Source organism: Sinohyriopsis cumingii, chromosome 15, assembly GCF_028554795.1.
Source record: "Sinohyriopsis cumingii isolate HCF-2022 chromosome 15, ASM2855479v2, whole genome shotgun sequence".
Lineage (NCBI taxonomy): Eukaryota > Metazoa > Mollusca > Bivalvia > Unionida > Unionidae > Sinohyriopsis > Sinohyriopsis cumingii.
Window position 1 is genome coordinate 54,978,682 of NC_142975.1, and position 26,686 is coordinate 55,005,367.

The 26,686-nt window shown below is 37.6% G+C and overlaps 1 protein-coding gene across 2 annotated transcripts in view; it reads left to right on the forward strand.

Moving 5' to 3' along the window:
* Positions 1 to 9,018: 9,018 nt before the first annotated feature.
* Positions 9,019 to 26,686, forward strand: part of LOC149781827 (cytochrome P450 4F4-like) — a 65,298-nt gene continuing 47,630 nt past the window's right edge. The window contains exon 1 of one of the 2 annotated variants that reach the window (XM_089936009.1): positions 9,019 to 9,357. In XM_089936009.1, coding sequence (XP_089792135.1) covers positions 9,142 to 9,357 — 216 coding nt within the window. In that variant the 5' untranslated portion in view covers positions 9,019 to 9,141. The remainder of the gene's footprint in view (positions 9,358 to 26,686) is intronic. The other variant, XM_089936008.1, reaches the window with a different exon arrangement.

Genomic DNA, 26,686 nt, shown 5'->3' on the forward strand with positions numbered 1-26,686 from the left:
AATCTGGAAAGGAACCCCTCTTGAAAAAATAAATTTTAACTGAATTTCTATCTCTTCTATCACTAACAGCAACAAAAAATCTATGTGAATTGAAATTGGATTTTAAACTTAAATTTAAATTTAAAACTAATCTAAAATTTAAAAAAAGGAAATGTATAAAATCAGAATTTTGGTTTGCAACTCAAATCAATATTAGGGAAATAAAAAAAAATTTTTATATAATTTTTTTTTGTTCTTTTTATTTTCTTTTTTTTTTTTTTTTTTTTTTTCTCTCTCTACGATTGAACCAATTTTGAGATATTTCTAATTAAAAGATAGACCTGTTCCATGTGGGAGAAGCATAATAATTAAAAAAAATGTGAACCCTTCATGGAGCTCAGCCTAATCTTATTAAGAAAGGTGATTTAACACATACATAAGAATCAATAAGATTCAAAAAATAAGGGGATATCACCGTTCTTCAAAATTCAAAACGTATAAAAAGAATTTCCGTTGTATATGAATATGGAATATAATAGGAAAACTTATACACTACAAGAATTTGATCCAACAAGCTATCCCAACAAAAACACATTATAGCATACATAACCCATAGCACAAACATGTAACAAACATGGGATGTAGGAGACCCTAGCAAGGTCACAGAGAAAACGAAAAAGAGGAAGTTTAACCGAGAGGATAATCTAAATCACTCTCGGAGATACTCCTCTATAGATACACTAGGGATTGAATAAATACCCTAACTCCTAAATTCACGTTACAAAAACGATGAAATAATACATTACAACATATCTGGGGGAATACAAAAACACATAAATAATTTATGTAATTAGGAAAGGGGGGGCATCTGTCTGGTGCCCCAAAAAAAAAAAAAAAATGATATACGAGCATTGTGATGTTGGATTAGTTTTAAATGTAAAGGAACCGGAGTTACTCGAAGGAAACCACAACATTTAATGGGCGAGAACTATACCATAAGTCGGAACAAGGGACCTGAGAGGTGCAATGCGAGTACGTTACTATTGCAAAAAGACCCCATATAATCTGATTACTAAGTATTAACAGACCCAGAAAATTATTCTGTTCGGAATAAGCCAGTTGTAACCCTTATAATTTAATCGTATATGAATTCTTCTAATTTTCCATTCTATATTTTCTTACGTTGCGGGCCGAATGTCTGCATGCTCGCATGTAAGTTTCTCAGTTATTAGTTTGTCTCTGTATGTATGTGTGTGTGTGTCTTTTTGATTTTTTTACACAGAAACCTATTGTGTTTCTTTCTAGTTATGTAATTATATAGCCATCCATATAGTAATAAGGAGAGAACCACTTTGGAGTTATGCGGGAAATTCTATATTAACATCGTCCATAGGTGCACTATGGGGTAAAATGTATGAGGTAATAACTGGAATTTAACCTAAAACAAGTTATTTGTTTAGCAGCGGTATCTTTCTTGTCGAGAGATCTGTGTGGCCCTGAAAAGGGCCGTTAGGGTCTTTAACTAAATAAGAGGGTTAACACATACCACAACTCTTCACTGATACTTTATCTCAAGCAACGCCTGAAAGCTGGACAGTAGATTAAGACCATCTTCAGACAACTTTGTCTCTCCATAAACACCCTTCACTTCATTATGGATTCTTCGTAATCTACATGAAGGCTAACGATACCATCACACCTTGGTTGGGTTGTCTTGAAATGAAATGATACAATGGCTGACTGACTATTTAGATTTGAGACGCTATCGCCCAAAAGGGCATGCCCGTCTAGTTAATGTCCAATACGGACTATTTAATTAATCCTGGGGGAAGGAATTTGAGCCTCATCTCCCAGGCATTACTGTGCTCTTAGAGCACTATTTAAGTATGCCGTCTGGTCATGGGACTAACACCTAAAGGTTAAAGTCCCTAACGACCTGATTGTAAGGCATGCATGAGTGGGAATTAATCCAACACGCACTCATGTTCAATGATAATTCTTCAGTCGGTTCAACTGAGCCAGTGTCTACCAAAATCAGTATGTGACGCCAGTTGCAATTGGTTGCTACTATAACATCACATCGGGAAACTTAGGTTTAGATGGGTGGAAATTTTTCCACATCTCCGTCATGGTACAGGAAGTCCGGGAGAAGCAAAAGAGGAAAGGTACCCGGCAGAAGGCGCAAACGCACATAGCCCTGAAACGACAGCCCGTAACTAACCAAATCGAGTCCAGTTATTTTCATGGATAATACAACTACCAATAATGTGTATCCAACTGTGCAATTAATCGAATCAGATAAGTCAAAAAATTACAAAATTGATTCATTCATAAAGTTGGAATTTAGTGTGCAAAGTGTGCATACAATTTTCATAAATACCAATAAGATAAGTCGAAATGACTCACACATAGTTTGTATCACGCATAGTAGAAACCAAAGAATAATTGTTTTTGATGGCGGTAGCAAAAGGATCAAACGAGAATATTAAAATAGAGATATTATCAAAAACGGTTTTCCAGCCAAAATGAAAACCGTATACGTTGAATTAATATGGCAGTAATTTTTGTTTCTTCAATACCTGCTTTTCGAAGGCATCATCCGGAAAATGGAAGGCTGCTCTGGTATACGACGGCTACTCATATCTGCTTCTCTGATGGCAACTCAACACTGACTCGGGACAGTCTCGTGTCTGGTGCCTTTCCATTAAACTCCTTTGGTGCAACGTCATTTCATCAGGCAGCCTTGTCTGTTTTTCACTGGTTAACTGCCACTTGGTTTCTGGTGGGTCCTGACACTGGTTACCTCCCTTTTTGGGGTACCTCGTGTTTCTGGCCTTCCTCCATTTATCCGTTTGTGGCTGTCAGGTGAATTCTTAGTGTCAGCAGCTGTTGTAGTGGTCCTGTGTGCAGCACGCTTTGCCTGCTTTTCCCGCCTGCACCCTTTCACGAGCCCCTGTTACTCCGGTCCTGCTAGGTCGAGTTTCCTCTGACCCTTGTCACCCCATTTTTGATATTTGGATATTTATGTTGGGGTGTAGGGTCAGAGTCCATTCCCTATCGAAAAGTTGGATTTCAACAATAAACAATTTCTAGTCTTGCTGTCGGAAAACAAATCGAACATATAAATAAAAGTCGCTTTTTTGTAGAAAAATGAAAAAACTTAAACTTCTCAAAATATTTATTGTCCAAACAACGACCGAAAATCTGTAAATGTTGCAGCAATTTGAAGAAAACCAGATTCACTAAGTAGAGAGCACATGTCAATGTGGTGGTCACGTGACACCAACAAAAACATTGCTGACACGTGCTCGGTACTTCTTGAAAATGATTTTCTCCACCCTGCTGCGATACTGACAGGTTCAGCGACGTACGTACGTCTCGTCTGTCAGCGGATTAAAGACGTGACGAATGCTATGCTCACGATTTTTGAGAAAATAAATCATATTCCTATCGATTTCATGCAGCTATCTCGGTGAAAGGTCGTTCAAGTTTGATGGGCCGGCTAGTAAGCGGCTGCCCCATACCGACACCAAATGGTCCTGGCGAATTCCAACTTTTCGATAGGGAATGGACTCTGACCCTACATCCCAACCTAAATGTCCAAATACCAAAAATGGGGGGGGGGGGGGCAACGGGCAGAGGAAGCTCGGACTACAGTCCTGCCTTCTCCGTGTCTACCTCCTGAATGATAACGATACAATGGTTTGTTGTTTGTTTATTTGGATTAACAACGTGTTCGCCTATTCGGGCATGTACATCGGTTTAATGCCTGCACCGCAGGCTGCTGATTGGACATAGAACACAATTAATTTTATAATATGTTCTCTTCATTTGTTTCTTAGTACTGACCTTTCAACTGTGTGACAATCAATGCACATCATATGTTAATCTAAAATACCTTCAAAGATGACTTCACAGTGAAGTTCTCGTCAAAGGTTGACCTGCTCTTTTTTGAGATGCTGGACCGTCAGCAGAGCAACATGTAAACAGAACACAGATTTCACTTCCGGATCATCACCAAGGCCTTATTACTCACTGTGCACTGTAGCGAAAATACACACAGACAACAACACCCTGAGCTCATATTATCAAGAATAAAGAATTACATTTAAATCCCTACCAAAAATGCATAAATAAAACTCTTATACCACCACCAAAATGAGAGAGGAAAAAATGTTCTAAAAACAGACTAGAACTACATTTGTGGGTACTGAACTGGAAGTACTAATTGTGACCCGATTCCAATTATTCCTGGAAGAAGGAATTAGAGCCACATCCCCCAGGCGTTAATGTGTGTCTGTTTTACTGATCCAGGTGTCTGTCAAAGCAGTACGTGACACCCGTTGCGATTGGTCGCTACTGTGACATCACATCGGGACACCTGGGTTTGACGGATGGAAATTGTTCCACATCTCCGTCATGGTACAGGGAGTCCGGGAGAAGCAAGGGAGAAAAGGTACCTGGCAGAAGGCGCAAACGCACAGAGCCCTGAAACGCCAGCCCGTACTTAACCAAATTTAGTCCAGTTATTTAAATGGACAATACAAAATTCCAATAATGTGTTAGCCACCTGTGCAATTAGTCAAATCAATAACAGTTATAAATTTCCCTTTGTCATTTTATTTAAAATTGGAATTTTGTGTACAAAGTATACAGAAATAAACGCTAAACAATACTAATCAGCTAAGTCAAACTGACTCATAATATTTTGTATCAAACTTAAATTTCAAAATAGTAGAATAAACAAATTTTGATGGCGGTATCAAAATGGTAAAATTAAGGTCGAAAATAGAGATATTATCAAAAGTAGTTTCCCAGCCGAAATGAAAACAGTGTAATTCACTTTGGCAATTTTGGCAGGTAGCTCAATATTGTCCATATGCTAAAACCGGGGGTCGTCAGAAGTAAGGCAGCACCTGGTTTACAGCGCTACTATCGTCAGTCCACCACGAGTCAGCCGGCACCATTCTTCAAGTGCCACCCAAAAACTTGTTTGAGGGTCCACCCGACCATTGGACTGCTAACATCACAGCTGGTAATTTGCTTGCATACTGAAGAGTAAAGTTTCCTTTTAACTGCAGCAGTACCCTCCTCTAATATTCAATAGGAGGAGACTCGATAATATGCAGATATCACCGGACTTCTATATTTCTTCTTCCACAATGCTGTGGATCTCCGTGGCCGCACATGCAGTATGTTATCCCATGCACTCATATACCACTCCGTTAAGATACCAGCCAGGATTCTGATGTTTACTCCCTCGGTGTCGCCAAAGTGAACTACTCTCATTCCTTCAGGCAAGCGGCTTCCCCCAGTGAAGTAATTCAGCAGCAGTCTTCGCTAACCACGGCTACAACATAGTCCTTCCAGGGCTGGTGGCTCAATCTTCTCCATTCCAAACAGCAATTCATGATCGCACGTGGTCACTAGAGTCTGCTGTTCATCGATATTCACTGGTCGACGTATCCAACCTAAATGCTGATACATGGGGACCATGGCGCCTGGATATAACGCTCAGGATCAGATCGATTGAAATGTTCCACCAATCAGAACCCGCGTAACATAATTCAATCAGGGCTTGTTACCACTTTTCCATAAAGAAGACAGGGGACACGCGACGTCACTTTCAATGTATATGCCTTTGAGCGTTCCTGCGATTTAATTGGGGAACAATTTAAGTGCAATACCTATGGCAGCAAAAATGTGGACAAGTTATTAGGGTGAACCTGCTGTGGATAATTGGTATAATCGAAGTGATAGTACAATGACTACTACTACTACTACTGCTACCTATATCTGTTAGAAAGGAGATACAACTCAACGATTGGGAGAGAGAAAAAAAGCAAATAAAACTTGAATCCCTCCATGACACAATGTGTAAGTGTTGTGTAGATTGGAATATCTTATCCATACTAAAACAAAAATAATCAAGACAAAGAGACTCCTACGTTTTCTTTTTAGTAATATCTTCTTGAAATCAGAATCACAATGACGTTTCATATCACATCACAAAACCATAGTTTCTTCTTTGTTTTCACTGTCTGTCTCTTTTCGTGAATTTCTTCACTGGTATTAGTAACTCCTTTCTTCCATCAGTATGTTATATCCGTCTTGCTTTCTTGATTTTCTTGATGCGTATCGGTTCTTCTTTTATTTCCATTTCTAAAGAGTTCCTCGATGTTCTCTTTTGTCATGGGAACCTTCTGTCCTACTTCTTGACATCAATAACAGGCATCTTTCTTCTATCTATGTATTTCCTTTTTGTTGATGTTGTGGGCATTTTGAAGTCCAATGCCTTTTCTCTTGACCGACAAAGCAAATATCTTGACTTTTTTCTCGAGTGGAGTAGTCCGTAATCTTATTGGAAGTGTTCTTTCGAATGATTCTCTGTAAGTCTCTGACGCGAAAGGCAATCTGTTTTTTACCTTCCATTTTTACAACATGAAACTAATGAATATATTCTCTATGGGCGAGAAGTTCTCTGTATGAACGGACAGTGTGTATAAATCTAAGTCAAATCATATTTTTGAATGAAGATGAAACCCCAAAGTATTGCAATGACCATATCTAGAGTCATATATAGGCAAAATATTGTAAGGAACATGTCTGGAGTCACATATAGTCTAAATATGGTAATTACCATGGCTAGAGTCACATACAGTCTAAATATGGTAATGACCATGTCTGGAGTCTGGAGCCACATATAGTCTAAATATGGTAATGACCATGTCTGGAGCCACATATAGTCTAAATATGGTAATGACCATGGCTAGAGTCACATATAGTCTAAATGTGGTAATGACCATGGTTAGAGTCACGTACAGTCTAAATATGGTAATGACCATGTCTAGAGTCATATATAATCTAACTCAGTGCTGTCCAACCGTTTTGACACCATGGGCCACTGATAAATGTTTTTTCTTGAAGCAGAGAGTCGCAGCAGAAAACTGAAATACAACGACTATATAGCTGCTTGAGCTCTGGCGGGCTTTTTAAAATCAGCCAGCGGGCCGCGGGTTGGACAGTACTGAATTCTAACTGATGTAATGACTACGCATAGAGTCACATACATTCTAAATATTGTAATGACCATGGCTAGAATCACATACAGTCTAAATATGGTAATGACCATATAAGCTAAATATTGTAATGAACATGTATGAAGCCACATATAGTCTAAATATTGTAATGATCATGGCTAGAATCACATACAGTCTAAATATGGAGATGACCATGGCTAGAGTCACAGATAGGCTAACTGTTATAATGACCATGGCTAGAGTCATATATAATCTAAATAATGTAAAGACCATGCATAGTCTAACATATAGTCTTAATATTGTAATGACCCTGGCTAGAGTCACATACAGTCTAAATATGGTAATGACCACGGCTAGAGTCACATACAGTCTAAATATAGTCATGACCACGGCTAGAGTCACATATAGTCTAAATATAGTCATGACCCCGGCTAGAGTTACATGTAGTCTAAATATTGTAATGACCACGGCTAGAGTCACATATAATCTAAATATTGTAATGACCACGGCTAGAATCACAATGATTCTGATACTATTTTAGTCTATTCCTTTTTTAATTTTTCTTTGATAAATATGGTACATTTGAAACGATTAAGAATTATAATATTTCACTTAAAAAGCATATAAGTTATTATAATCTCTAATTTCTATGGGCTGGCAATATATCGACCAATCCTAGCAAACGTGTTTAACCTATTTTCTAGATACAGATTAATTCGGTAAAACATCATTGAAAAATTAGTTGTGAAGTTTTCAGAATGTACTGTTTAACTTACCTGCTACACGTGTTATATTCCTATTTTTCTAATACGAGTAATTAATGTCAAATACATACATAGTCATGAAGAGAAGTATCCATATATTCTCCTTGTATCATATGTCCGTCATTTTGGATTAGCACGAGAGTTTCGTATTTGGAGATTCTACTCTTCAGCATTTGTATTTATTCTTCCCGTTGGTTGTATGATACCGATAAAAAAAAGTAATTTTCATGTGTTAGTGATAATACGGTTGCAATACGGTTGTGTAGATGTATGTAATTCATGCTTTGATGCGACAACAGCGGCTGTTTGCATCAAGTGCATTACCCACGTCTATATGAATCGGTTAGGGGTCCCACCGCCGTCACAGTTTATAATTAATAGAGGCCTACTAGAGACTATTTCCTAGGGCCCACAAATACTGTCCGCGACCCAGCTTATTCGTTTCATTGACAAGCCATACAGTGCTAATATACTTGTGTAAGTTATATATTTACAATGTCGACACTGTATACCACACAAACTGTATTGTTTACAATGCTATACACAGCTCACCATACAAGACTGATTGATTACATGGTTTGCTGTGCCTGCAGCGAATGTTTGAATTGTGCGACGTGGTGTCCGGGGAAGATTATAATAGAGGTATGCTATCATTGTTTGTTAGACAATTGACGAATACAGTAGGCGTCAGAATTGTTTAAAAAATACCACATTACAATTTCAAATAAACAAGAATATTAGATTTATTTCAAAAACAGATTGTAACATTTGTCTCCCATCACACCTAACAGCCCCCCCCCCCTCCGGTCCTGTATACTATATTAAAGTTACAGAAAACTGTTTATACACAATAACTATAGCTCGTATCTATTTATGTATTTGTTAAATTGTTTCGACATAATATTGATGATATAACCCCTGTTCCATCACCACCTTTCACCCATACTTATGACCTGTACTGACACAAAACTCTCCCGTTCTGTGTGCGAGTATATGTAGGACCCTTAAGGATAGATATGGTTCTTACAGTAAAATCACTATGTCATATCTATTGAGAATTTTAACTTAGGATTTCCTCTATCACTCGATTGTGGCCACAACCCTCCCGCCTATTAACCTATGTGTAACTTTATAATGATCATTTGACCCCAAGTGCCAACATATAACTACTTCTATCTAAATAAGACAGTGGGACAATTCTGTCGGCAAAGAAATCGGCGTTGTAAGTATCCAACCGTTCTACTTGCATAAGTGTGGTAGTCATTATACTTCTTGAGCTGCCTGAGAACGAATGCTAGCTAATATGTGGCTCACACGGACGTTATCATAGGGAAGGAGTTAAAAACTGACTAGCCAAAATGGTTCTTATCTGCACCCTGAATATCTCTGATTTGTTCCATGGAGGATGGACTGTATCGGGGTCAGTGGTTCTGAATATAGGTGTGGCCGTTTTGCTGGGATATATTCTTTACAGAGTTGTACGGTTCTTCGTCTGGTTTCAGTACATAGAGAAGGTTTTCAAGGATGTTCCTGGACCAAAAGATACCCACTGGTTGTATGGGAACCTTCACCTGGTACACATCTCTCTCTCTCTCTCTCTCTCTCTCTCTCTCTCTCTCAAACTACTTTTGGCCACAGGGGCTCGTATCGTTGCTTACAAATGACCTGTCATACATGTATTATAGGGTATATTTCGAGCTCGTTGACATGAGATCGACATTTTCTTTATTGAAGCCGACTACTGTGTACCCAAAAACGACATGGGAAGCAGTTAATCGGGCTTCTTGCATCAAGTTTCACTATTAGAAAAGCCTATAATATGAGTTCTTCTTGCTGAACAGTGATTGTATTATGCCTATATACGCAGGGTGTAAATCCGACCGTGTTGTGGCATATTCCGACCTCTGGTATGTGTAATTCCGACCAACATATATTGACCGTACATATACAAGTTTCATCTATAAAATGCAAAGATTTTGTTTATCTTGACAGATTTAAAAGTTTAATTGGTTTTGTGGGGTTTTTTTTAGATAGAGAGATAACAGATAGAAAGCGATATTGTTATATAGATACTTGTGGATGTTGTTATAGAGGTAATTGTGGAGAGAAGTAACATTTTATTTTTATTTAGACTTATACATTTAACTTTTAATTTATTGTTTATAATTACATATATATTCCTGTATTTTTTCTTCAAAGTTCAATACAAACTAATTATAATTCTACATTTTCTTTAAGCTTGTGTTCTTTTTCGGAATTGTCGTCTTATGATAAAGAACCTGGGGGTAAATCCGACCACTATACAGAACATTGCATACTATTGTTATGTGTCATAAAACTGGTGCAATTTTTACTTTTTTTTAGCGAGACAAAGTATTATTTTTGGCTACGATAAAATAATTTTTATGTTATTGAAAGCTATACAAATCTTGGATGATTTATGCCTGACTAGGGTCCTGAATAAAAGAAAATTCATGAATGCCGTTTATGAACTCGCGCAGAAGAGAGAATACTGAGGCGATTGCGTCATTTTGTCACACGATGCCCTTGTCTCCTGGAAACATCTTTACTAATTTGCATACGCATGTGCACAAATAAAAACAAAGAACACAGCAAGTAATTTGCATATATTTGCTGTAAACAGCAGGACGTACATCCACGGTTAGAATTACCCTACTGGTCGGAATATGACCATGTTACCCTTCATCATCATCATCATTTAAATTATAGACGTTTCCGCCCACATGACATGTACGTCTGGTTAATGTCCATAAGCGGACTATTTAATTGATCCCGGGGGAAGGAATTAGAGCCTCATCCCCCAGGCATTACTGTGCATAAAAGGCACTATTTAAATGAGCCGTCAGGTATTGGGTCAGTATGACTGGCTTTATAGACCCTAGCGACCTGAATGTAAGGCTATACTCGAGTGGGGATAGACCCAGCACACACTCGAGTTAATTTAATGTCCGGCAGTGGCGAGGAGGAAGGTTCGGTCAGGGAAGAGCCAGCTCACTAGGAAGGCACCTTGGTTTATCCAGGGTATAACTTTTTTGACTCCCTTACCAAAAGGTTAATGAATTGTCGTCTTGACGGATTTTTCGATATATATTCTGTGCCGTTGTTTTCTTTTTAGCTAGATATTATATAGTAAACGTATGACAGGTCATTTGTAAGCAACGATACGAGCCCCTGTGCTTTTGGCTTGATGCAAAGCTACATATCGAAAATAGTGTTCTAGGATGGCATCATATTTCAACGCTTTGTAGTTAAACCTTGAACTATTTTAAATAGGCAATACTGTTATTAAACTCAGCTCACGTTAACTATATTAAGGCTGAAAACTGCATTTAAAGACTGTCAAACTTCGAAGCATATCGGCGTACCGTATTCTTGAGGTACTAGTCTGACTATACCTCCCCGTTTTTTTGTAATCCTCTACCGATTCAAATAACGGTAATCTTTAATGTGATAAAAAGTGCACATAACTTAGTCAATTCATTTATTGATTTATAGTTTCTAATCTGAATTGACCAGAATAGCCCTAACAGAGGCATTTTCTGCGCCTTTCATGCTTAACGACCTTTCCATACTAACATGGCGCCATGTTCGGTACACTATGAGCAAGTTGATTTCCTCAGACAACATTATGTCGTAGTTCATCCTATTTGGCAACTGCCGGATTATTCCGTAAATTGCCATAATGCTGAGAGTTTAGAGTTATATCCTTTGGACACGTTTGCATAGAAACTACACCGCTTGTGAAATCGACGTGAAAGGCCAATTTCTAATGTCATTCTTTTCCTTTGCTTGAGTCGACATTGTAAATATCGGAAGCAGACGCTGTATTCATGAATATACCCCTTTGCTGAAAATGGACTTGTCCAGATTACTGGAAATGACTGGCAAACAGGTCGTCTTTTACACTGAAAACTTCCGTTTGCAATTAAACGCGAAGACGGTAACGGTGTTACGGTCCCATCTGGGCATAATCAGGTTTGAAATTATAAATCAATAAATGAACCAAGTTCTGTGCATCTTTTATCTCATTTGCGCTAATCGTCTTTTCAATCGGTAGGGCGTACAAACAAACGCGAGGTATATTCCGACTAGAAGTCATGGATATGACATCACTATGATATAATATTTATTTTATTAAAATATCTTTAGTAGTTTAAGTTTTCCTCCAGAAAATTCACAAAATTACGTAATTACTAATTCCCACGCCGTACTGTGATCTTAAGGCAGTGGCATATAGCCTGATATGTGATACACCGTCTAGTTACGATATTAAATCTCTCCAGCTGTCACAAAGTTATGGTCTAGACAAGAAATTTATGATGAAATGATAATATTTTAACACAATATTCAAAAACCTTGAAAGAGGTATGTGAAACACTGTTAGATTATCATGGATATTAGCACATTCAGTTTCATCACTCTAAATATGGGTTTTTAGTTCAAGACTTGGCAAGAAATATATGCGTATTGGCATGTCACCATAAATTTGTGGCTAAGATTATGAAAGTCGCAAAAAGTCAGTATGTAAGATTATACAGTGCTGGATATTACTTTCTTAATGGTTTAAGTTACATCTAAGACGTCACAATAAGGTTTAATTTAACACTGAGATGACCATTACCTTAACTTTATTGATAGGATTTTGATTACCATTTCTTGAACAAACTTCTTAACTACAGCACAACCATGACAAGTAACACTGATCTTTCAAATTGAATCAAAAAGTGGTATGTGACACGTCCTTAGTGGTATGTGACATGGTCTTAGTGATGTGTGACATGGCCTTGGTGATATGTGACACGTCCTTAGTGATATGTGACATGGCCTTTGTGATATGTGACATGGCCTTAGTGGTATATGACATGGCCTTAGTGGTATGTGACACGTCCTTAGTGGTATGTGACATGGCCTTGGTGATATGTGACATGGCCTTAGTGAATTTATGAGCTACAAGCTTGATACAAAAATAGATAATGTTGATTTATGACCTAGACCTTGATGAAAATAACATAAATAAAAATAATAGATTCATATCTTATGATTTAAACATACCATATGTTTAAGTAATCTGCCTTTAGAGTTACAGACCTAATAAAAAAGTGAGTAAACATCACTTGTGACTTTGATCTTGCTGATAGGACCATGCTATTGATACACATGATAAGTAGATGTGATACACCCTCAAGCTATCACCTTACAGGGGTAAATATTTCATTCCATGATCCTTAACAAAAGCTTCTGTGTTCTAGTTTGGACACAAAACATGATATTGACCTGAGAACTGAGACCTGGCCTTACAGATAGGTCTATAAAAATGTTATGATATACAGCAATACACAGTTTTAGGTCTATAACATTATTTACAATTTTGCAGGTTACAGCTCCAAACAAATATGGTAATTTCCATCTCTGACCATACACATATTGTAAGCGGGGGTGTCACGCTTAATTTAGTTTTCATTATCTAGAGGTTGACCGCCCTCGAAATTATTGCCCGGTTCGAGTAAATATAAATATAAGTGGTGAAACTTATAGGTGGAATAGATAGAGATCTGAGAAGATATATAGAACAAACCAACACGAGCCTCCGTACATGTAAATAAACAATTTAATCATTTACATAAAACAACTTTGAGAATTAATTACATCAGGAATATACTCTGTTTTAGATATAAAACTTTCACCGAATTACAACAAAACACAGATATATTTAAATAAAATAGCCTATCTTTTTTACTGACAGATTTAGTTTATCATAGGATCAAGTGAACAATCGAAGTCAATGCCTTGTACGTTTGCATAACCCGTTTCTCCGGTTCACTCTACTTCCACTGTAGCTGTTCCTTCGACTTTTGTCGGTCTTGCCTCTTTCGGTCCTCACTCTGTGCGTAGCACGTAGATTCAGAGATACGTCACAGGATACGTCTCATAATACGTCTCAGAATTAACACGTCGTACCATACGTCGCAGAAATAATACGTCGGACCATACGTTGCAGAATTAGTACATGGCACCATACGTCGCAGAAGCTATTTTCTCCCTTTTAAAAAATACAAATAGAGAGAACGTAAATTTTCTGTTGTTTATGATAACAGGGGCTTTTGCATTATCCCCCCCCCCCCGTTATCAGATCTTACTATCGGTGCTAAACATATGCTAAGGCTATCAGTCGGCTCCACATGTCCTATAATGACCCTAGTTAGTCTAATGACTAATTCATCACGCAGTAACATCACACATTAACACCACACGAGGCATAACGGTTACCAAGCCAGCCTCAGTTTGCACAAGTGAATAAAGGAAATACATTTCATGGCTTCTATGTCATGTTCGGCGAATACGCATTCAGCCTTAACCATACATGAAATCTTCTAAATTCTGTGAATTCACACGGATTCTCGTGACTCATATTGACTAATGTAATGCATGAAATTCTTAGAGAACCTAGACGATAAATGCAAACAATTGATCAAACTTACCTAAAGAAGATTAATATCGACTTCCTATGCATAAACTCAACACAGTTATACTTCATAAAGCAAATTGATATACGAATGTAGAAATTAAATTCATGCAAATATAAGTAAATAAATTCAGCAAAGCAGTATATGTGACATCAGCAAATTATATGGATTTGTCACAAATGCCTTTGAGCTTTCGGCGTTCCTCGCTTGTACCGCCAAATTTGTTCGTCGGTTTTTCTCGACAACAGTTTTAAGAGAGAATTTCTCTCCAAATTCTATCGGGGTATTCTTGACTTGTTTTCTCTTGCAGAAAAGCTTGGACTGATTAAAATTTTCGATGTGGCGATATTAAAACTAGGATGTTTAGTGTGGGAAACACGCCCCTTATTTGGCGTAACCAATCAGAATCAAATATATCTGCCGCCTTTTTCCAGAGGCGCCAAAGTCGGGGACAACTTGACCTTGTACGTTGTGATTACGGGTTACTGGAAATTCTCAATTTGTGACAGTTTTACCATGAAATCAAAGTTTACCGTGTCCCTAATAGTCCGTCTGGCTGCTGTACAAACAAATGCTTAATTAAGAATGAAATTCTCCCTCGAAAAGACATTACCGATCATGGCAATATGGCGATTTGATACGCGCTTGTCCCCATCAATCTAATTAATTGTTCTCTTGTCTCAAACTAGCATGTTCTTCATAGATCGCCAGAAATTTGCCCCTTCACACATATATATTTGTTGTACATATATGTAAAAGTTTACCAATTTTCATAACACTGGTTCTATCAAATTCAGAGTTATAAACAGCACACCAAATGTAACCCTAATCTGTGACCTTAACATTTAAGAACACGCTTTCTTAACCTTCAAGAACATACTCACTAGTTCCAATGTGTACAACACACTCACTAGTTCCAATGTGTACAACACACTCACTAGTTCCAATGTGCACAACACACTCACTAGTTCCAATGTGCACAACACACTAGTTCCAATGTGCACAACACACTCAGCAGCAGGGAGAGCGAACAGACCTAAGGGTTCCGACAAAAAATAAACCCTCCAGAGAAATCTAATCCGGAGAAAGGCTCTATTTACCGAATAAAGGCTTCCTGAAAGAGTTACATCGCTATTGACCCTCAATCCGAAAATAAACCCTTAGTTCGAAGATCTAGCTGCAGAATAATATGTTCATGATTTTTTTTATTTATTGATTATGTTTTTGTCGACCAACCGGAGATAGACGCCCTCCCTGCTGCTGTCGTGTTTAAATGGATTTTAAGATTCTCACTGTTAAAAGATTCTATCTAGGCCGACTCGATATCTGGTTCGTGGATCACATAAATTTACTGTCACAAATCCATACGGTGTAGATTGAGCTCGCCCAAAGAAATTTTTGAATTTATTTATATCCATGTCGCCGCTACACCACGTTTGATGAATATTTCTTAGCGTATGTGTATCTACACCGTTGAAGATCGCCAACATGTTGCAATTATCTCTGATTACCTTAGGTATTTGTGTATATCTATGAGTTACATAAATGACGTCAGTATTTTTATGACGTCCACGAGAGAATATTCTAGCAGGGTTCGATTGTTTATCTAACATAACATCATCGTAGACCACCAAATTATTTATCGAACCATCTAGAACGTCAATCGAAGGAGCTTCTTCTACATCAGTGATAAAATCAATTATATTCTCACCGTTATTCAACAACGCTGCGTTCTCATTAAATTCTTTAAGTACGTGATAGCATCGTTGATCATCTACGGATGGTGCAACTAAATATAATTTATCCCATTTCAACCACCTCATAATCAGATTCAGCAATAACTGTGTTTTACCTGACCCTGATGGTCCTATTATAATCATTCTAATCGAATTGGGTAACGCAGCATGATGTTTGACTGGAACAGATTTCTTTGTAGCCGAAAAGTCAATTACATTCATGGTATAATTATATCATGGATTTATATTGTGTGCGGTGTAGAGCACGAACTCCAACGGTGGGATGTAGCGACTGTCGTTACAAAAAATAATAGATCGGCTGTTACTGCCAGATGCGAAATATGTGGCTCAAAAAAATTTAGATTTTCTTCATCGGGCGAAAAACCGGTTAAAGTAAAAACCATTTAAAAAAAGAAGAAAATACGGAGGTGATATTACCTCAAGATTATCGTCGTTACCGGGATTCTTTTGGTCCAAATATTCAGGAGAAAAACATCTACCAGGATATAACTATTGCGGACCAGGTACCAGACTCGATATCAGATTAAATGATCAAGATCAACCGAATCCTTGTGAGGATCCTGTAAATGCAATCGATCGAGCATGTTATATTCATGATATCGCATATCGAAGTAAGGATCTACAACAGCGGCATCTAGCTGACATCAAATTGCTTCATGCGATAAATTCGATAAAAAATAAAACCATCAAAGAAAGATTAGCCAGCTGGGCGATAAATGCCGCTGTGCACATTAGTTCTAGGTGGCAATTAGTACTATATGGAACAGATTTATTATTCTCCTGTTGGATTTTGGAAAGGTAAATCAGCAATCAAGAAACTAGCAAAAGCTGCTAAGGTAAAACCATCAGTAGCTGCTACGTGGTTATCTAAACAGGCTATATGGCAGATTTATCTACCACCACCCAAACGAATAGAATACGCACATTTTGATGTCAGCGTTCCAAATGAGGTTCATCAGGCTGATATAATGTTTCTACCTCGATATCAGATTAAATGATCAAGATCAACCGAATCCTTGTGAGGATCCTGTAAATGCAATCGATCGAGCATGTTATATTCATGATATCGCATATCGAAGTAAGGATCTACAACAGCGGCATCTAGCTGACATCGAATTGCTTCATGCGATAAATTCGATAAAAAATAAAACCATCAAAGAAAGATTAGCCAGCTGGGCGATAAATGCCGCTATGCACATTAGTTCTAGGTGGCAATTAGTATTATATGGAACAGATTTATTATTCTCCTGTTGGATTTTGGAAAGGTAAGTCAGCAATCAAGAAACTAGCAAAAGCTGCTAAGGTAAAACCATCAGTAGCTGCTACGTGGTTATCTAAACGGGCTATATGGCAGATTTATATACCACCACCCAAACGAATAGAATACGCACATTTTGATGTCAGCGTTCCAAATGAGGTTCATCAGGCTGATATAATGTTTCTACCACACGATACCGTTAATGATAAAACCTATAAATACGTATTAACCGTGGTAGATATCGCTAGCAGATACAAAGAAGCTGAGCCGCTGATAACGAAAACAGCAACTGAGGTAGCTAACGCATTTGAGAAAATATATCAACGAGGTCCGTTAACGTGGCCAAGATTGCTTCAAGTTGATCCTGGACGAGAATTCCTTGGTGTTGTTACTCATTTGATGAACAAAAAGAATGTTGCAATAAGACGCGGTAAAGTCAACATCCACAACGATCAGGCTATTGCTGAGCGATTTAACAAAACACTAGCCGAAAAATTATTTGGCTATCAATACGCGAGAGAATTCATTCAGGATAAAAGATCCAGCGACTGGGTCGTCAGGTTACCGAGTGTTATCTCAGCAATAAATAACGAGATAACAAGAACGATAAACATGAAACCAGCAATAGCTATACAAAAAATTTTTATACCGATCCGTAGAAATGATTTTTCAATTCGACCGGTACTTGGTGATGTTATCGTTAGGTATCTATATAAATACGGTGAGGCTGAGTGAGGCAGAAAAAGAGCAACAGATCCTATTTGGAGTGTAACGACACACAAGATAGTATCTGTAACAAGATCATCAGGTAGACCAGCAATTTATATGCTTGATGTTTTCGCTCCTCAACGTGGTTTTACACGAGAAGAATTACAGGTAATACCGGCCGATACTCAATTACTTCCTCAGTCACTCAAATAATCTATGCCGCGTCTATTACACTCTAAACAGGCTAGAGTGACATTTTTTCTGTTATGACCCAGATTATTGTTTATTCTGTCCACGGTAAACCGTCTTGAATCATTCTTTTGATACGTCCACGTCATAATACAATTACAACCTGAACAGTGGTTACCCTGTTTTTCTTTTAACGATAAAATGAAATCCACATCCAGATCGAATTCATGATTATTTTTTTATCAGTTTGTTTATAGCTGAATAATTTTTTTTAAATCACGTATTCGCTGGTTTCGTCGTTAATAACCGATCTATCTAAGGTGATTCTGCCCAACTGAGATATTTTCCTCACTCTAGATACAGCTAAATACACTAGATTGGACCATCCTATGTTGTCATCTACAATCCAAACTCGACAATCTGAGATAGTTAATCCCTGTGAAGAATGAATAGTCATAGCATATCCTAACGTCCACGGTGATTTTTCTGCACCTAGCATGTCGTCGACGAAATCAATATCAACGACGACGATATCATTCAATACAAGATTCTGTTTACCCCGTCCTGGTATATCGACGTCAATATTTTGTAATCTGGTATCAATTGGTCTATAACATAGCGGAACAGGCATCGATGGGAATTTTTCTTGATGTATCTTGAATAGTTTTTGTTGAAGTACGTCTCTGATTATGTTTCTGCTAGCTACTATCAAATCATTTGGCGTCCACATTGATAAGAAATCCTTCATTGATGTTTCCGGAATTACCTCTCTCATTACGTCACATTGAATCCTATTTGATTTTCATCGAATTAATTTTTTGAATTCACTCAATCTGCCATCAAGTGATCTGTAATCAGTATCAACCTCCTCGTAATAGTCCACGAAACTCTTTAGCCACTCCTGAGGAGATTCACCATCAATAGGATTTGGTTGACCGTGATCGCCGCCCCATAATCACGGCAGTATTTTTTGTTAATAGCCACTCTAGAAACATTTTCAATGTACCAGCAAATACTGTGCAAATCTCATCCCATATAATTTTTTTATTCACATATTTTTCTCCCATCCTAGACGGACTCCACGCACCACCGTTATATTTGAAAAAAACTATTATACGTACACGAATTTACTCCTCGTTGTTTCATCTCCCGCGCTAATCGATGCGTTGGTGTTAGAACAATTACATCAGAGTTTTTAAATAATTCAATCATTCTGGTCGTTTTTCCTGATCCTCCTGGTCCGTTTATGTAGACCATCTTGTATCTTGCAGCAGGATCATACACAGATGGTGCTGTCGATGTTTCTGATACGCTATCTGAATAATATTTTTCTTCATCAGCTACGTCAGCGTCTTCGCAATAATGTAAGATATATTCGTCTTTCACTCGCCATGTTCCCCATGATCCATCTCCGGTTAGTTTTTCTAACTCTGGTAGGTATTTTTTGTCAATATAAAACGAATCTGTAGCTACTCTAACCGTGGTATCAGGGAATCTGTTTATCATCGATAAAAGATTTATACTGGCATACGCCAACATCGATGATCTTAAATGAACGTACTGTGGTGATTCTCCCTCAAGATAATTAAACACGGTACCTAATTTCGTTCCATCCGCGACGTAAACATCCTCTCTGTTACAAAATATGCCTCTCTCAGCGGTATATGCTATTATAAAATCTAACTCAGCCTCATCCATGATCAATCTACAATTACGTCGCTGATGATCATAAGCACCACCCTGGGTGAATTTGCCGATTATTTTTCTACCTAAATCTTTTGCGTCATCGTGTTCGGTTGGTAACCAAACATCAAATTGTTTCTGATATGAAATAATCGCTTCGCTGACCGTCAACGACGTTAACGTAGCAGAATCTAACATATATCTCAATAACACTATCGGAACCCAATGTTGCTCTGATAGGTGTCTTCCAAACCAAACGTAACATATTTTGTGTAACCCTGAAGAAAACTTGAACGATGTAACCTTAGCGAATCCTGTTAGGGGGAAATCCGGTAACGGACCGTTAATTGATATCCTCGTCATCTCGTCGCATGGATGACCAAACTGAGTGAAGTATTTGCTACATTCTCCCGTCCCTAAGAAACTACCTGGATAACACGCTATGATGTCAAACGAAACCATATCAATAAAATTATATTTTGTGTTCCATAATCCACCATGACCATACTCAACGCAACTCTGCTGAATATCTTTAAGAAAATCTTTTCTGGTTGGTTTCCACGAATTTTTCTCTCTTGCTGCATGAGCAACAACAGACGGGATCGTGAAGCAGTTAACAAGTAATTCTTTATTTACTGAGTATTTTTCTGCTATCTCCGTCATCGAATTATGTAAAGATTCACTTCGATAAGTATCTCCGTTGGGTCTGACGAATTGATCGTATCGATCATCGCTGGAAAATAACCAAACAGATACAGGATCTGATTTACTTATTTTATGAATAAAATCGAACATATTTCCCGCAGCGGTAGAATAGAATCTAATAACACGATCCCGAGGGAAAATAGTTACTGCACTACTCCAAGCATGAGAATTGTGATCAATTATTTCGATAGGAGATCCTTTGGATTTGTACGCGGATGAGTATAATATTTCACCTGATATCGTTTTCACTGTTATAGGGAATTTTAATTTCGCTGATAATACAGCAACGTCACTTATTGATGCACCATCAGCAACTGATTCTGCCCAGTCATTTATTTTTTCTTTTCTTAAATCTGTTAGGCCGTTTCCGCGTTTGATATTTGTAAAATGCTCTATCACTCGTTCAGCTACGCAGTTTATCTTCACTGACATTTTCATCTTAGCGAGATTCTCAGCAACGGGTTTATTGAGTTTGTAAATTCCATAAACAACAGCCGCTACATGACATGCTTATACATAATACGGTTTATCAATTCCTGTCAATAATCCTGGCTTGGAATTATTGCTCACCGTCACAGATTTTTTTCCATTGATCACAGGATCACGTTTATCACGTGTAATCCAAACATCATTCTCGTTATTTACAATGAACTTTATTCTGAATATATATTTATCACTACCGAGCGAGTTAATTATTTTTTTAGCTCTTGTATCGTTCATCGTATTATCAATATCAGCTGCTTTCCATGTCGACCATACATGAGCTGCTCCATCATCGTAAAATTCTTTCTTAGCCTGATCTAGTTCAGGAATGATATATTCTATTTCGTCGAGATCAAATATCATTTGTTATATTTTAAACAAGTATATCTTTAAATAAATATGAATAATTGCAAATGGTTGATGGTTGGTTCGTTTACTTGCTGTGATAGATCATGCAGAAAAGAGTACTGTGGAATACATTTAGCTTATATACGACGAGGTGGAATTGGTCCGACAAGATGCATCAGATGCAACATTGGAATACGAGGAAAAACCAGAATATTTGCAGAATGTGGCGGAAAAAGATACAGAGAATTAAAACGGCATTATGATAAAAAATCACCTAATAGCAATATCGCTATCAAGTGTGAGGAGGATTATTTGAGTAGGTTCTCAGACAAACTTTGATTTAGACAAATGGAATATATATAATGAATTCTCAATACAAGAGACATCCGATTCATGATAGCTACGAGGCATCGGCTGATGGTACGATCAGAAATTGCAGATTGAAAAAATCAATTGGTAACATTAATAAAAACGGTTATCTCATGATCAACATCAATAGTAAATTAAATTATTATAATCACAGATTTGTGTTTGAGTGTTTTCATGCGTCAATAAAATACGGCCTGGTAATCGATCACATCGATGGAAACAAACTCAACAACTCCGTAGAAAATCTGCAAGCAATTACCCAGAGTGAGAATCTGAGGAAGGGAAATGCTGGTGGACGCAGAGTTTCTAAAGCTGTAAAATCAATCGATACAGAGACAGACGAAGAGATATATTTTTCATCAATGAACTTGGCTACAAAATATTTTAGCGTCAATTTGAATTCGGTGCGGAGATGTGCAGAAGGAACACATAATTCAACATTCTCATATCGATCTGGTAGCTGGATCAAATTTTCTTATTATCCACTCATATTAGATAAGTAAAATCATTTATAAAATATGAATCAAGAAAATATCAACGAGATAATAAAGTCTATTGAGGCATTAAAAATCAAAGAGATACAATTATCAGACGATTTAGATTCTGATAAGATCACCACGGAGTTTGATACCATCATGCAACACAAACAAGAGAACAGATACACACTGTCGTCTGAATATAGACTCATAAAAAAAATACAATCTGCGATGTACAGATCGCTCATTAACATTGATGAAGCTGGTATAGGTGATTTTGCTCCGTTGGCACGTGTCGTTGAAAAGATTCGATCATCGTTATCTGATGAATACGAGTCAAAAAAAAAACAATAGATACACGCGCACGACAACTGCGGAGATTGATAGATATTGAAAAATTGTAGATATTTTCTGTAGATATTTTATTTTTTCTGTAGATATTTTTTTCTGTTATTTTCAGTGAATTTTGACTGTTTTGGTCGATTTTTTGACTGTTTTGGTCGATTTTTTGGTCATTTTGGTCATTGTGGTCGATTTCACTCATTAGATAGGTTGAGTAGGATACCCGATTCTTTAATTGATTTCAATTAGAGATGATACAAGAGTCAATAAAAACCATTGATTTTTGACAATTTTGCTTGTTTTTTGACTGTTTTCTGAGTTGATTTTGCTTGTTTTTGGTCGATTTTGGTTGATTTTTACTGGTTTTTATTGACTCTTGTATCATCTCTAATTGAAATCAATTAGAGAAACGACCATGTTGGGTAACTCATCCAATGGGTAAAATGGGCAAAACAGTCAAAAAATCGACCAAAATAGTCAAAAATCGACCAAAACAGTCAAAAAATCGACCAAAACAGTCAAATCTCACTGAAAATAAGAAAAAAAATCTACAGATTATAAAAAATATTTTTTATTTTTATGATTTTATCAACAGATTTATACTCAGCGTTTCTCCGCGTCTATCTAGCAGATGTCCAGATTGATCAGTCAGGGAAATATTTACATGCTGTAACAATCTATTGTGACACCTAAGATAAACAGGATTGATTGGTTCTTGTACCAGCAAAAACCCTGGTGGATCCTTTGGCGAAAATGAATACAAGACGAATCCTTGTTTCGCCTGATCAGAAACAGATGCATCAGCGATGTAGCTATTTTCGACGATATCACAATTGAGATTGACCGCGATGGTGGTGGTTTTATTAACTATCTCAGGTGAGAGATGTCTACCGGTACCATCCTCAGCGTTATCGTGCTTGAGAATAGATGGTGGTTGTAGCAGTGATTTTTTTCTCAACGCAGTGTGTAATTCAGAAAACTTTTCATCAACGGTTTTAGTGAGAGATGTCTCTAATTCATCTACGTTGTAATTGGGTAGTCTGATCTCGGTTATTTTATATATATCTAAAAAATTCTCTTCCTGTTTTTTCAGAGCGCGTATCATTGAGGTTAATTTGTTATTCAATCTTTTCACATCGTTTTTTAAATCATTTAATATTTATATTTGCTTAATGAGTTCATCGCACGTAGTTACCTCAAAAATACACTCATCAAAATAATTCCTTATCAATTGTAAATGTTTTTTATACGCTAGATTAATTTTAGTGTTCAAAGCAACGTAATCATCGAAATTAAAATGTATTGTTTTTATTGGGTTTTTTTCCTACTGATAAAAAATAATCACTACTATCACTAATAATCCACATCGTATCGTCTTTTCCTCTGATGATGAAATCTGAAACCGATATTCCATAGCCATAAACAATGTGAAAAAGGTTTACATACTCAGAGTAGTACTCATGATAACGCATCTTATCTGATGTGTAATCAGATTTTTTAGGTTCTGGTGGTATCGGTGGTGCTGGTGGTTTGATCTCGGGCCAACCTAATACGGTTCTTATTGAACTAGCGTAGATATCAACCTGATAATTCGAGCTTATTTCTATAATCGATTTTGATGTTGGTTCGTGTACAGTTATCTTTATTCCTGGATCGGATCCTGTTATATTTTTTATTCTGTGTATCAGCTCATCATTAATCTGATCGATCTGGTAACTACCCGCTGGTAATCCAACCACATTCCAATCAGGAGTACCATCATCTTTGTTTTTATAAGCAAAAACAAAGGAATTGTTTGAATGCAGTCCACCAAATGATTTTGATCTGATATTTGGCCAGCTGTAATAAACGCGTAACTGAGCTAGTGCTATCTCGTCGATAGAGATATGAGTAGGAAAAATGATACTGTATTCGGGTTTAGTTGAACTAGCTGATATCATCGTTGTTCTTGTCACCGTCGTGTTCGTCGCGATCTGTTGCAGTAACTCGGTCATTATTTATATTGATGTCTTTAATCGCTTGATTGTAAATCTTAGATATCAGCGCGAATTCTACGTCGGATATAACGCCGTCGTTGAGACTCTCTGATAACAACAAAGATAATTTGGAGTACGCTGCCGATGCTGTATTTAGTTTATCTTTATATGTGGTTAATTTTGTGGTGGTACACGAGGATATTTTTTTTGTTATGATACCGAATACACCAGCTAACGTGGTGGTTGTCGAAACAATAACCGTGATGACAACAGGAGCGGTCATCGTTAACGCAGACAGGATTATTCCAACACCGGTTATTACCGCTGATACAGAATAAACAGCAACATCGATGATAACCAACTTGCGTTGGTATTTTTTTATCTTTACCTGATAGACGTCGATGATACTCTTCAACGACATCTGCCATGCACGAGCTTGACTGTATCTATATTCCATTATATCTATCTATCAAAAACTAAATGAAGAAGGTACCTCAGAGAGAAACTCTATGCACCACCATCTAGGTATTGGCACTGTTGGTGGTTCATATTTTTTCTTCTCATCACCAGCAGCAGTAGGTTCGAATCTGAATGTTTCCTCAACATCTTTTATTTAGCAGGATATTTAGCGTGCCGAGAGCTCTTTCTGCGCCGTGACGCCATCTGTATTTATCGCAGGTGATTCTAAATCTCTCCGTGGAAAAAATGTTTATCCTGTATGCGCCGGTAACAGGTGCCTTGTACTTGAAAAGGGTACTTTTTGCATGTTCCCATATGAATACTCCTGATGCAATAACAGGCGTTAGATTGATGAATAAATCCTTCATCGCTGATGGGATCTTGCTAAGATCGATTTTACCTTCGATTGAGGTATTGACGACAGCGAGTTTTCTATTGATTTTATCTGTTTCATCTGAGTCGACCTTTCGGAGCATCTGGCCGGATATGATATCGATATCCCCGCGATTTCTCCCGATGGCGTTAGAATTTTTCCTGGTGTCTTCTTTAACAACGTTAAAATCAACCACGTGAGCGTCGTATTCGTTTCGTTTGATTATATCACCTATCTTTACGTTGCTAGTTTTTAGTTTTCCGTATTCATCCTGAAAAACAGCAACCTCACCAGGATCTGCTTCTGCCAGCGACAGAATATTGTTAAAGTCGTCCTTTTTTGCGTGTCTCGATAAATCACCGGTATCAAATTTTTCTCTCTCCAGTATTTTTCTTATTGTTCTTGTTAACAGAGATCTACCGTAGATGTCAACCATTATATTGTTGTCGTTGATCTAATTTATTTGATGTATACTCGTGTACTGTTTTATGATAGGGTTTTCTTGACCTGGATGTCGCAGTAAGAATATTGATTGCCTCATCACCACATATCGGAGGATCGGTTAGTGTTTGTGTTGGTAGCGTAGAGTACCACGTTGGAGTATTTAGCTGAGCTACATATTTTAAAAACTCTACAGGTGGGGCTAACCCGTATGAGTCAGCATAGATAATCTCACGTGGATTTATCGCGTACGCTACCCAATGAGTACCTGGTCCGGTGTTGTTGTCGAGGTTTATAATCCCCGTTTCGTATTCATTTGGACGAGCTGGTAATTGATCTCGCATAAATACGCCTCTGAAAAATTTTATTTATTGTTTTTTAACAGCGTTAATTAGATCGTAATTCGACATCGGTGTTATCTTCTGTACCACACCGCGGGAGTTCCTGGCAGAGGAACCCCTTTCCCGTAGTACCATGGGGGTGTCCCTGGTAATCGGAGTCCTCGTCCTTTTTTTTTTGTTGTATTTGCCACCGGTGATTTTATCAATGACCTTCGAACCCACAGCACCAGCAGCACCAAGTGCTACAGCCTTTGCGATAGCTGGTGCGGCCGCGGCGGCTAATGCGGGTAACGCAGCTGCCTTTGCTGCAATCAATGCTGGTAACGCGAATAACAACGGGAAAAATCCACCTACCTTAACCATATCCTTTATAGCAGCTGGAGATAACGCAATTTGTACTCCGTTGTTAGATGATTTAGCTTTATTAAAATGCTTTTGTTGCGTTTTTGTTATCGATATTTTATTTGGACCACCTTGAATCTGATTATGTTTCAGTGTTAATTTTGTCCC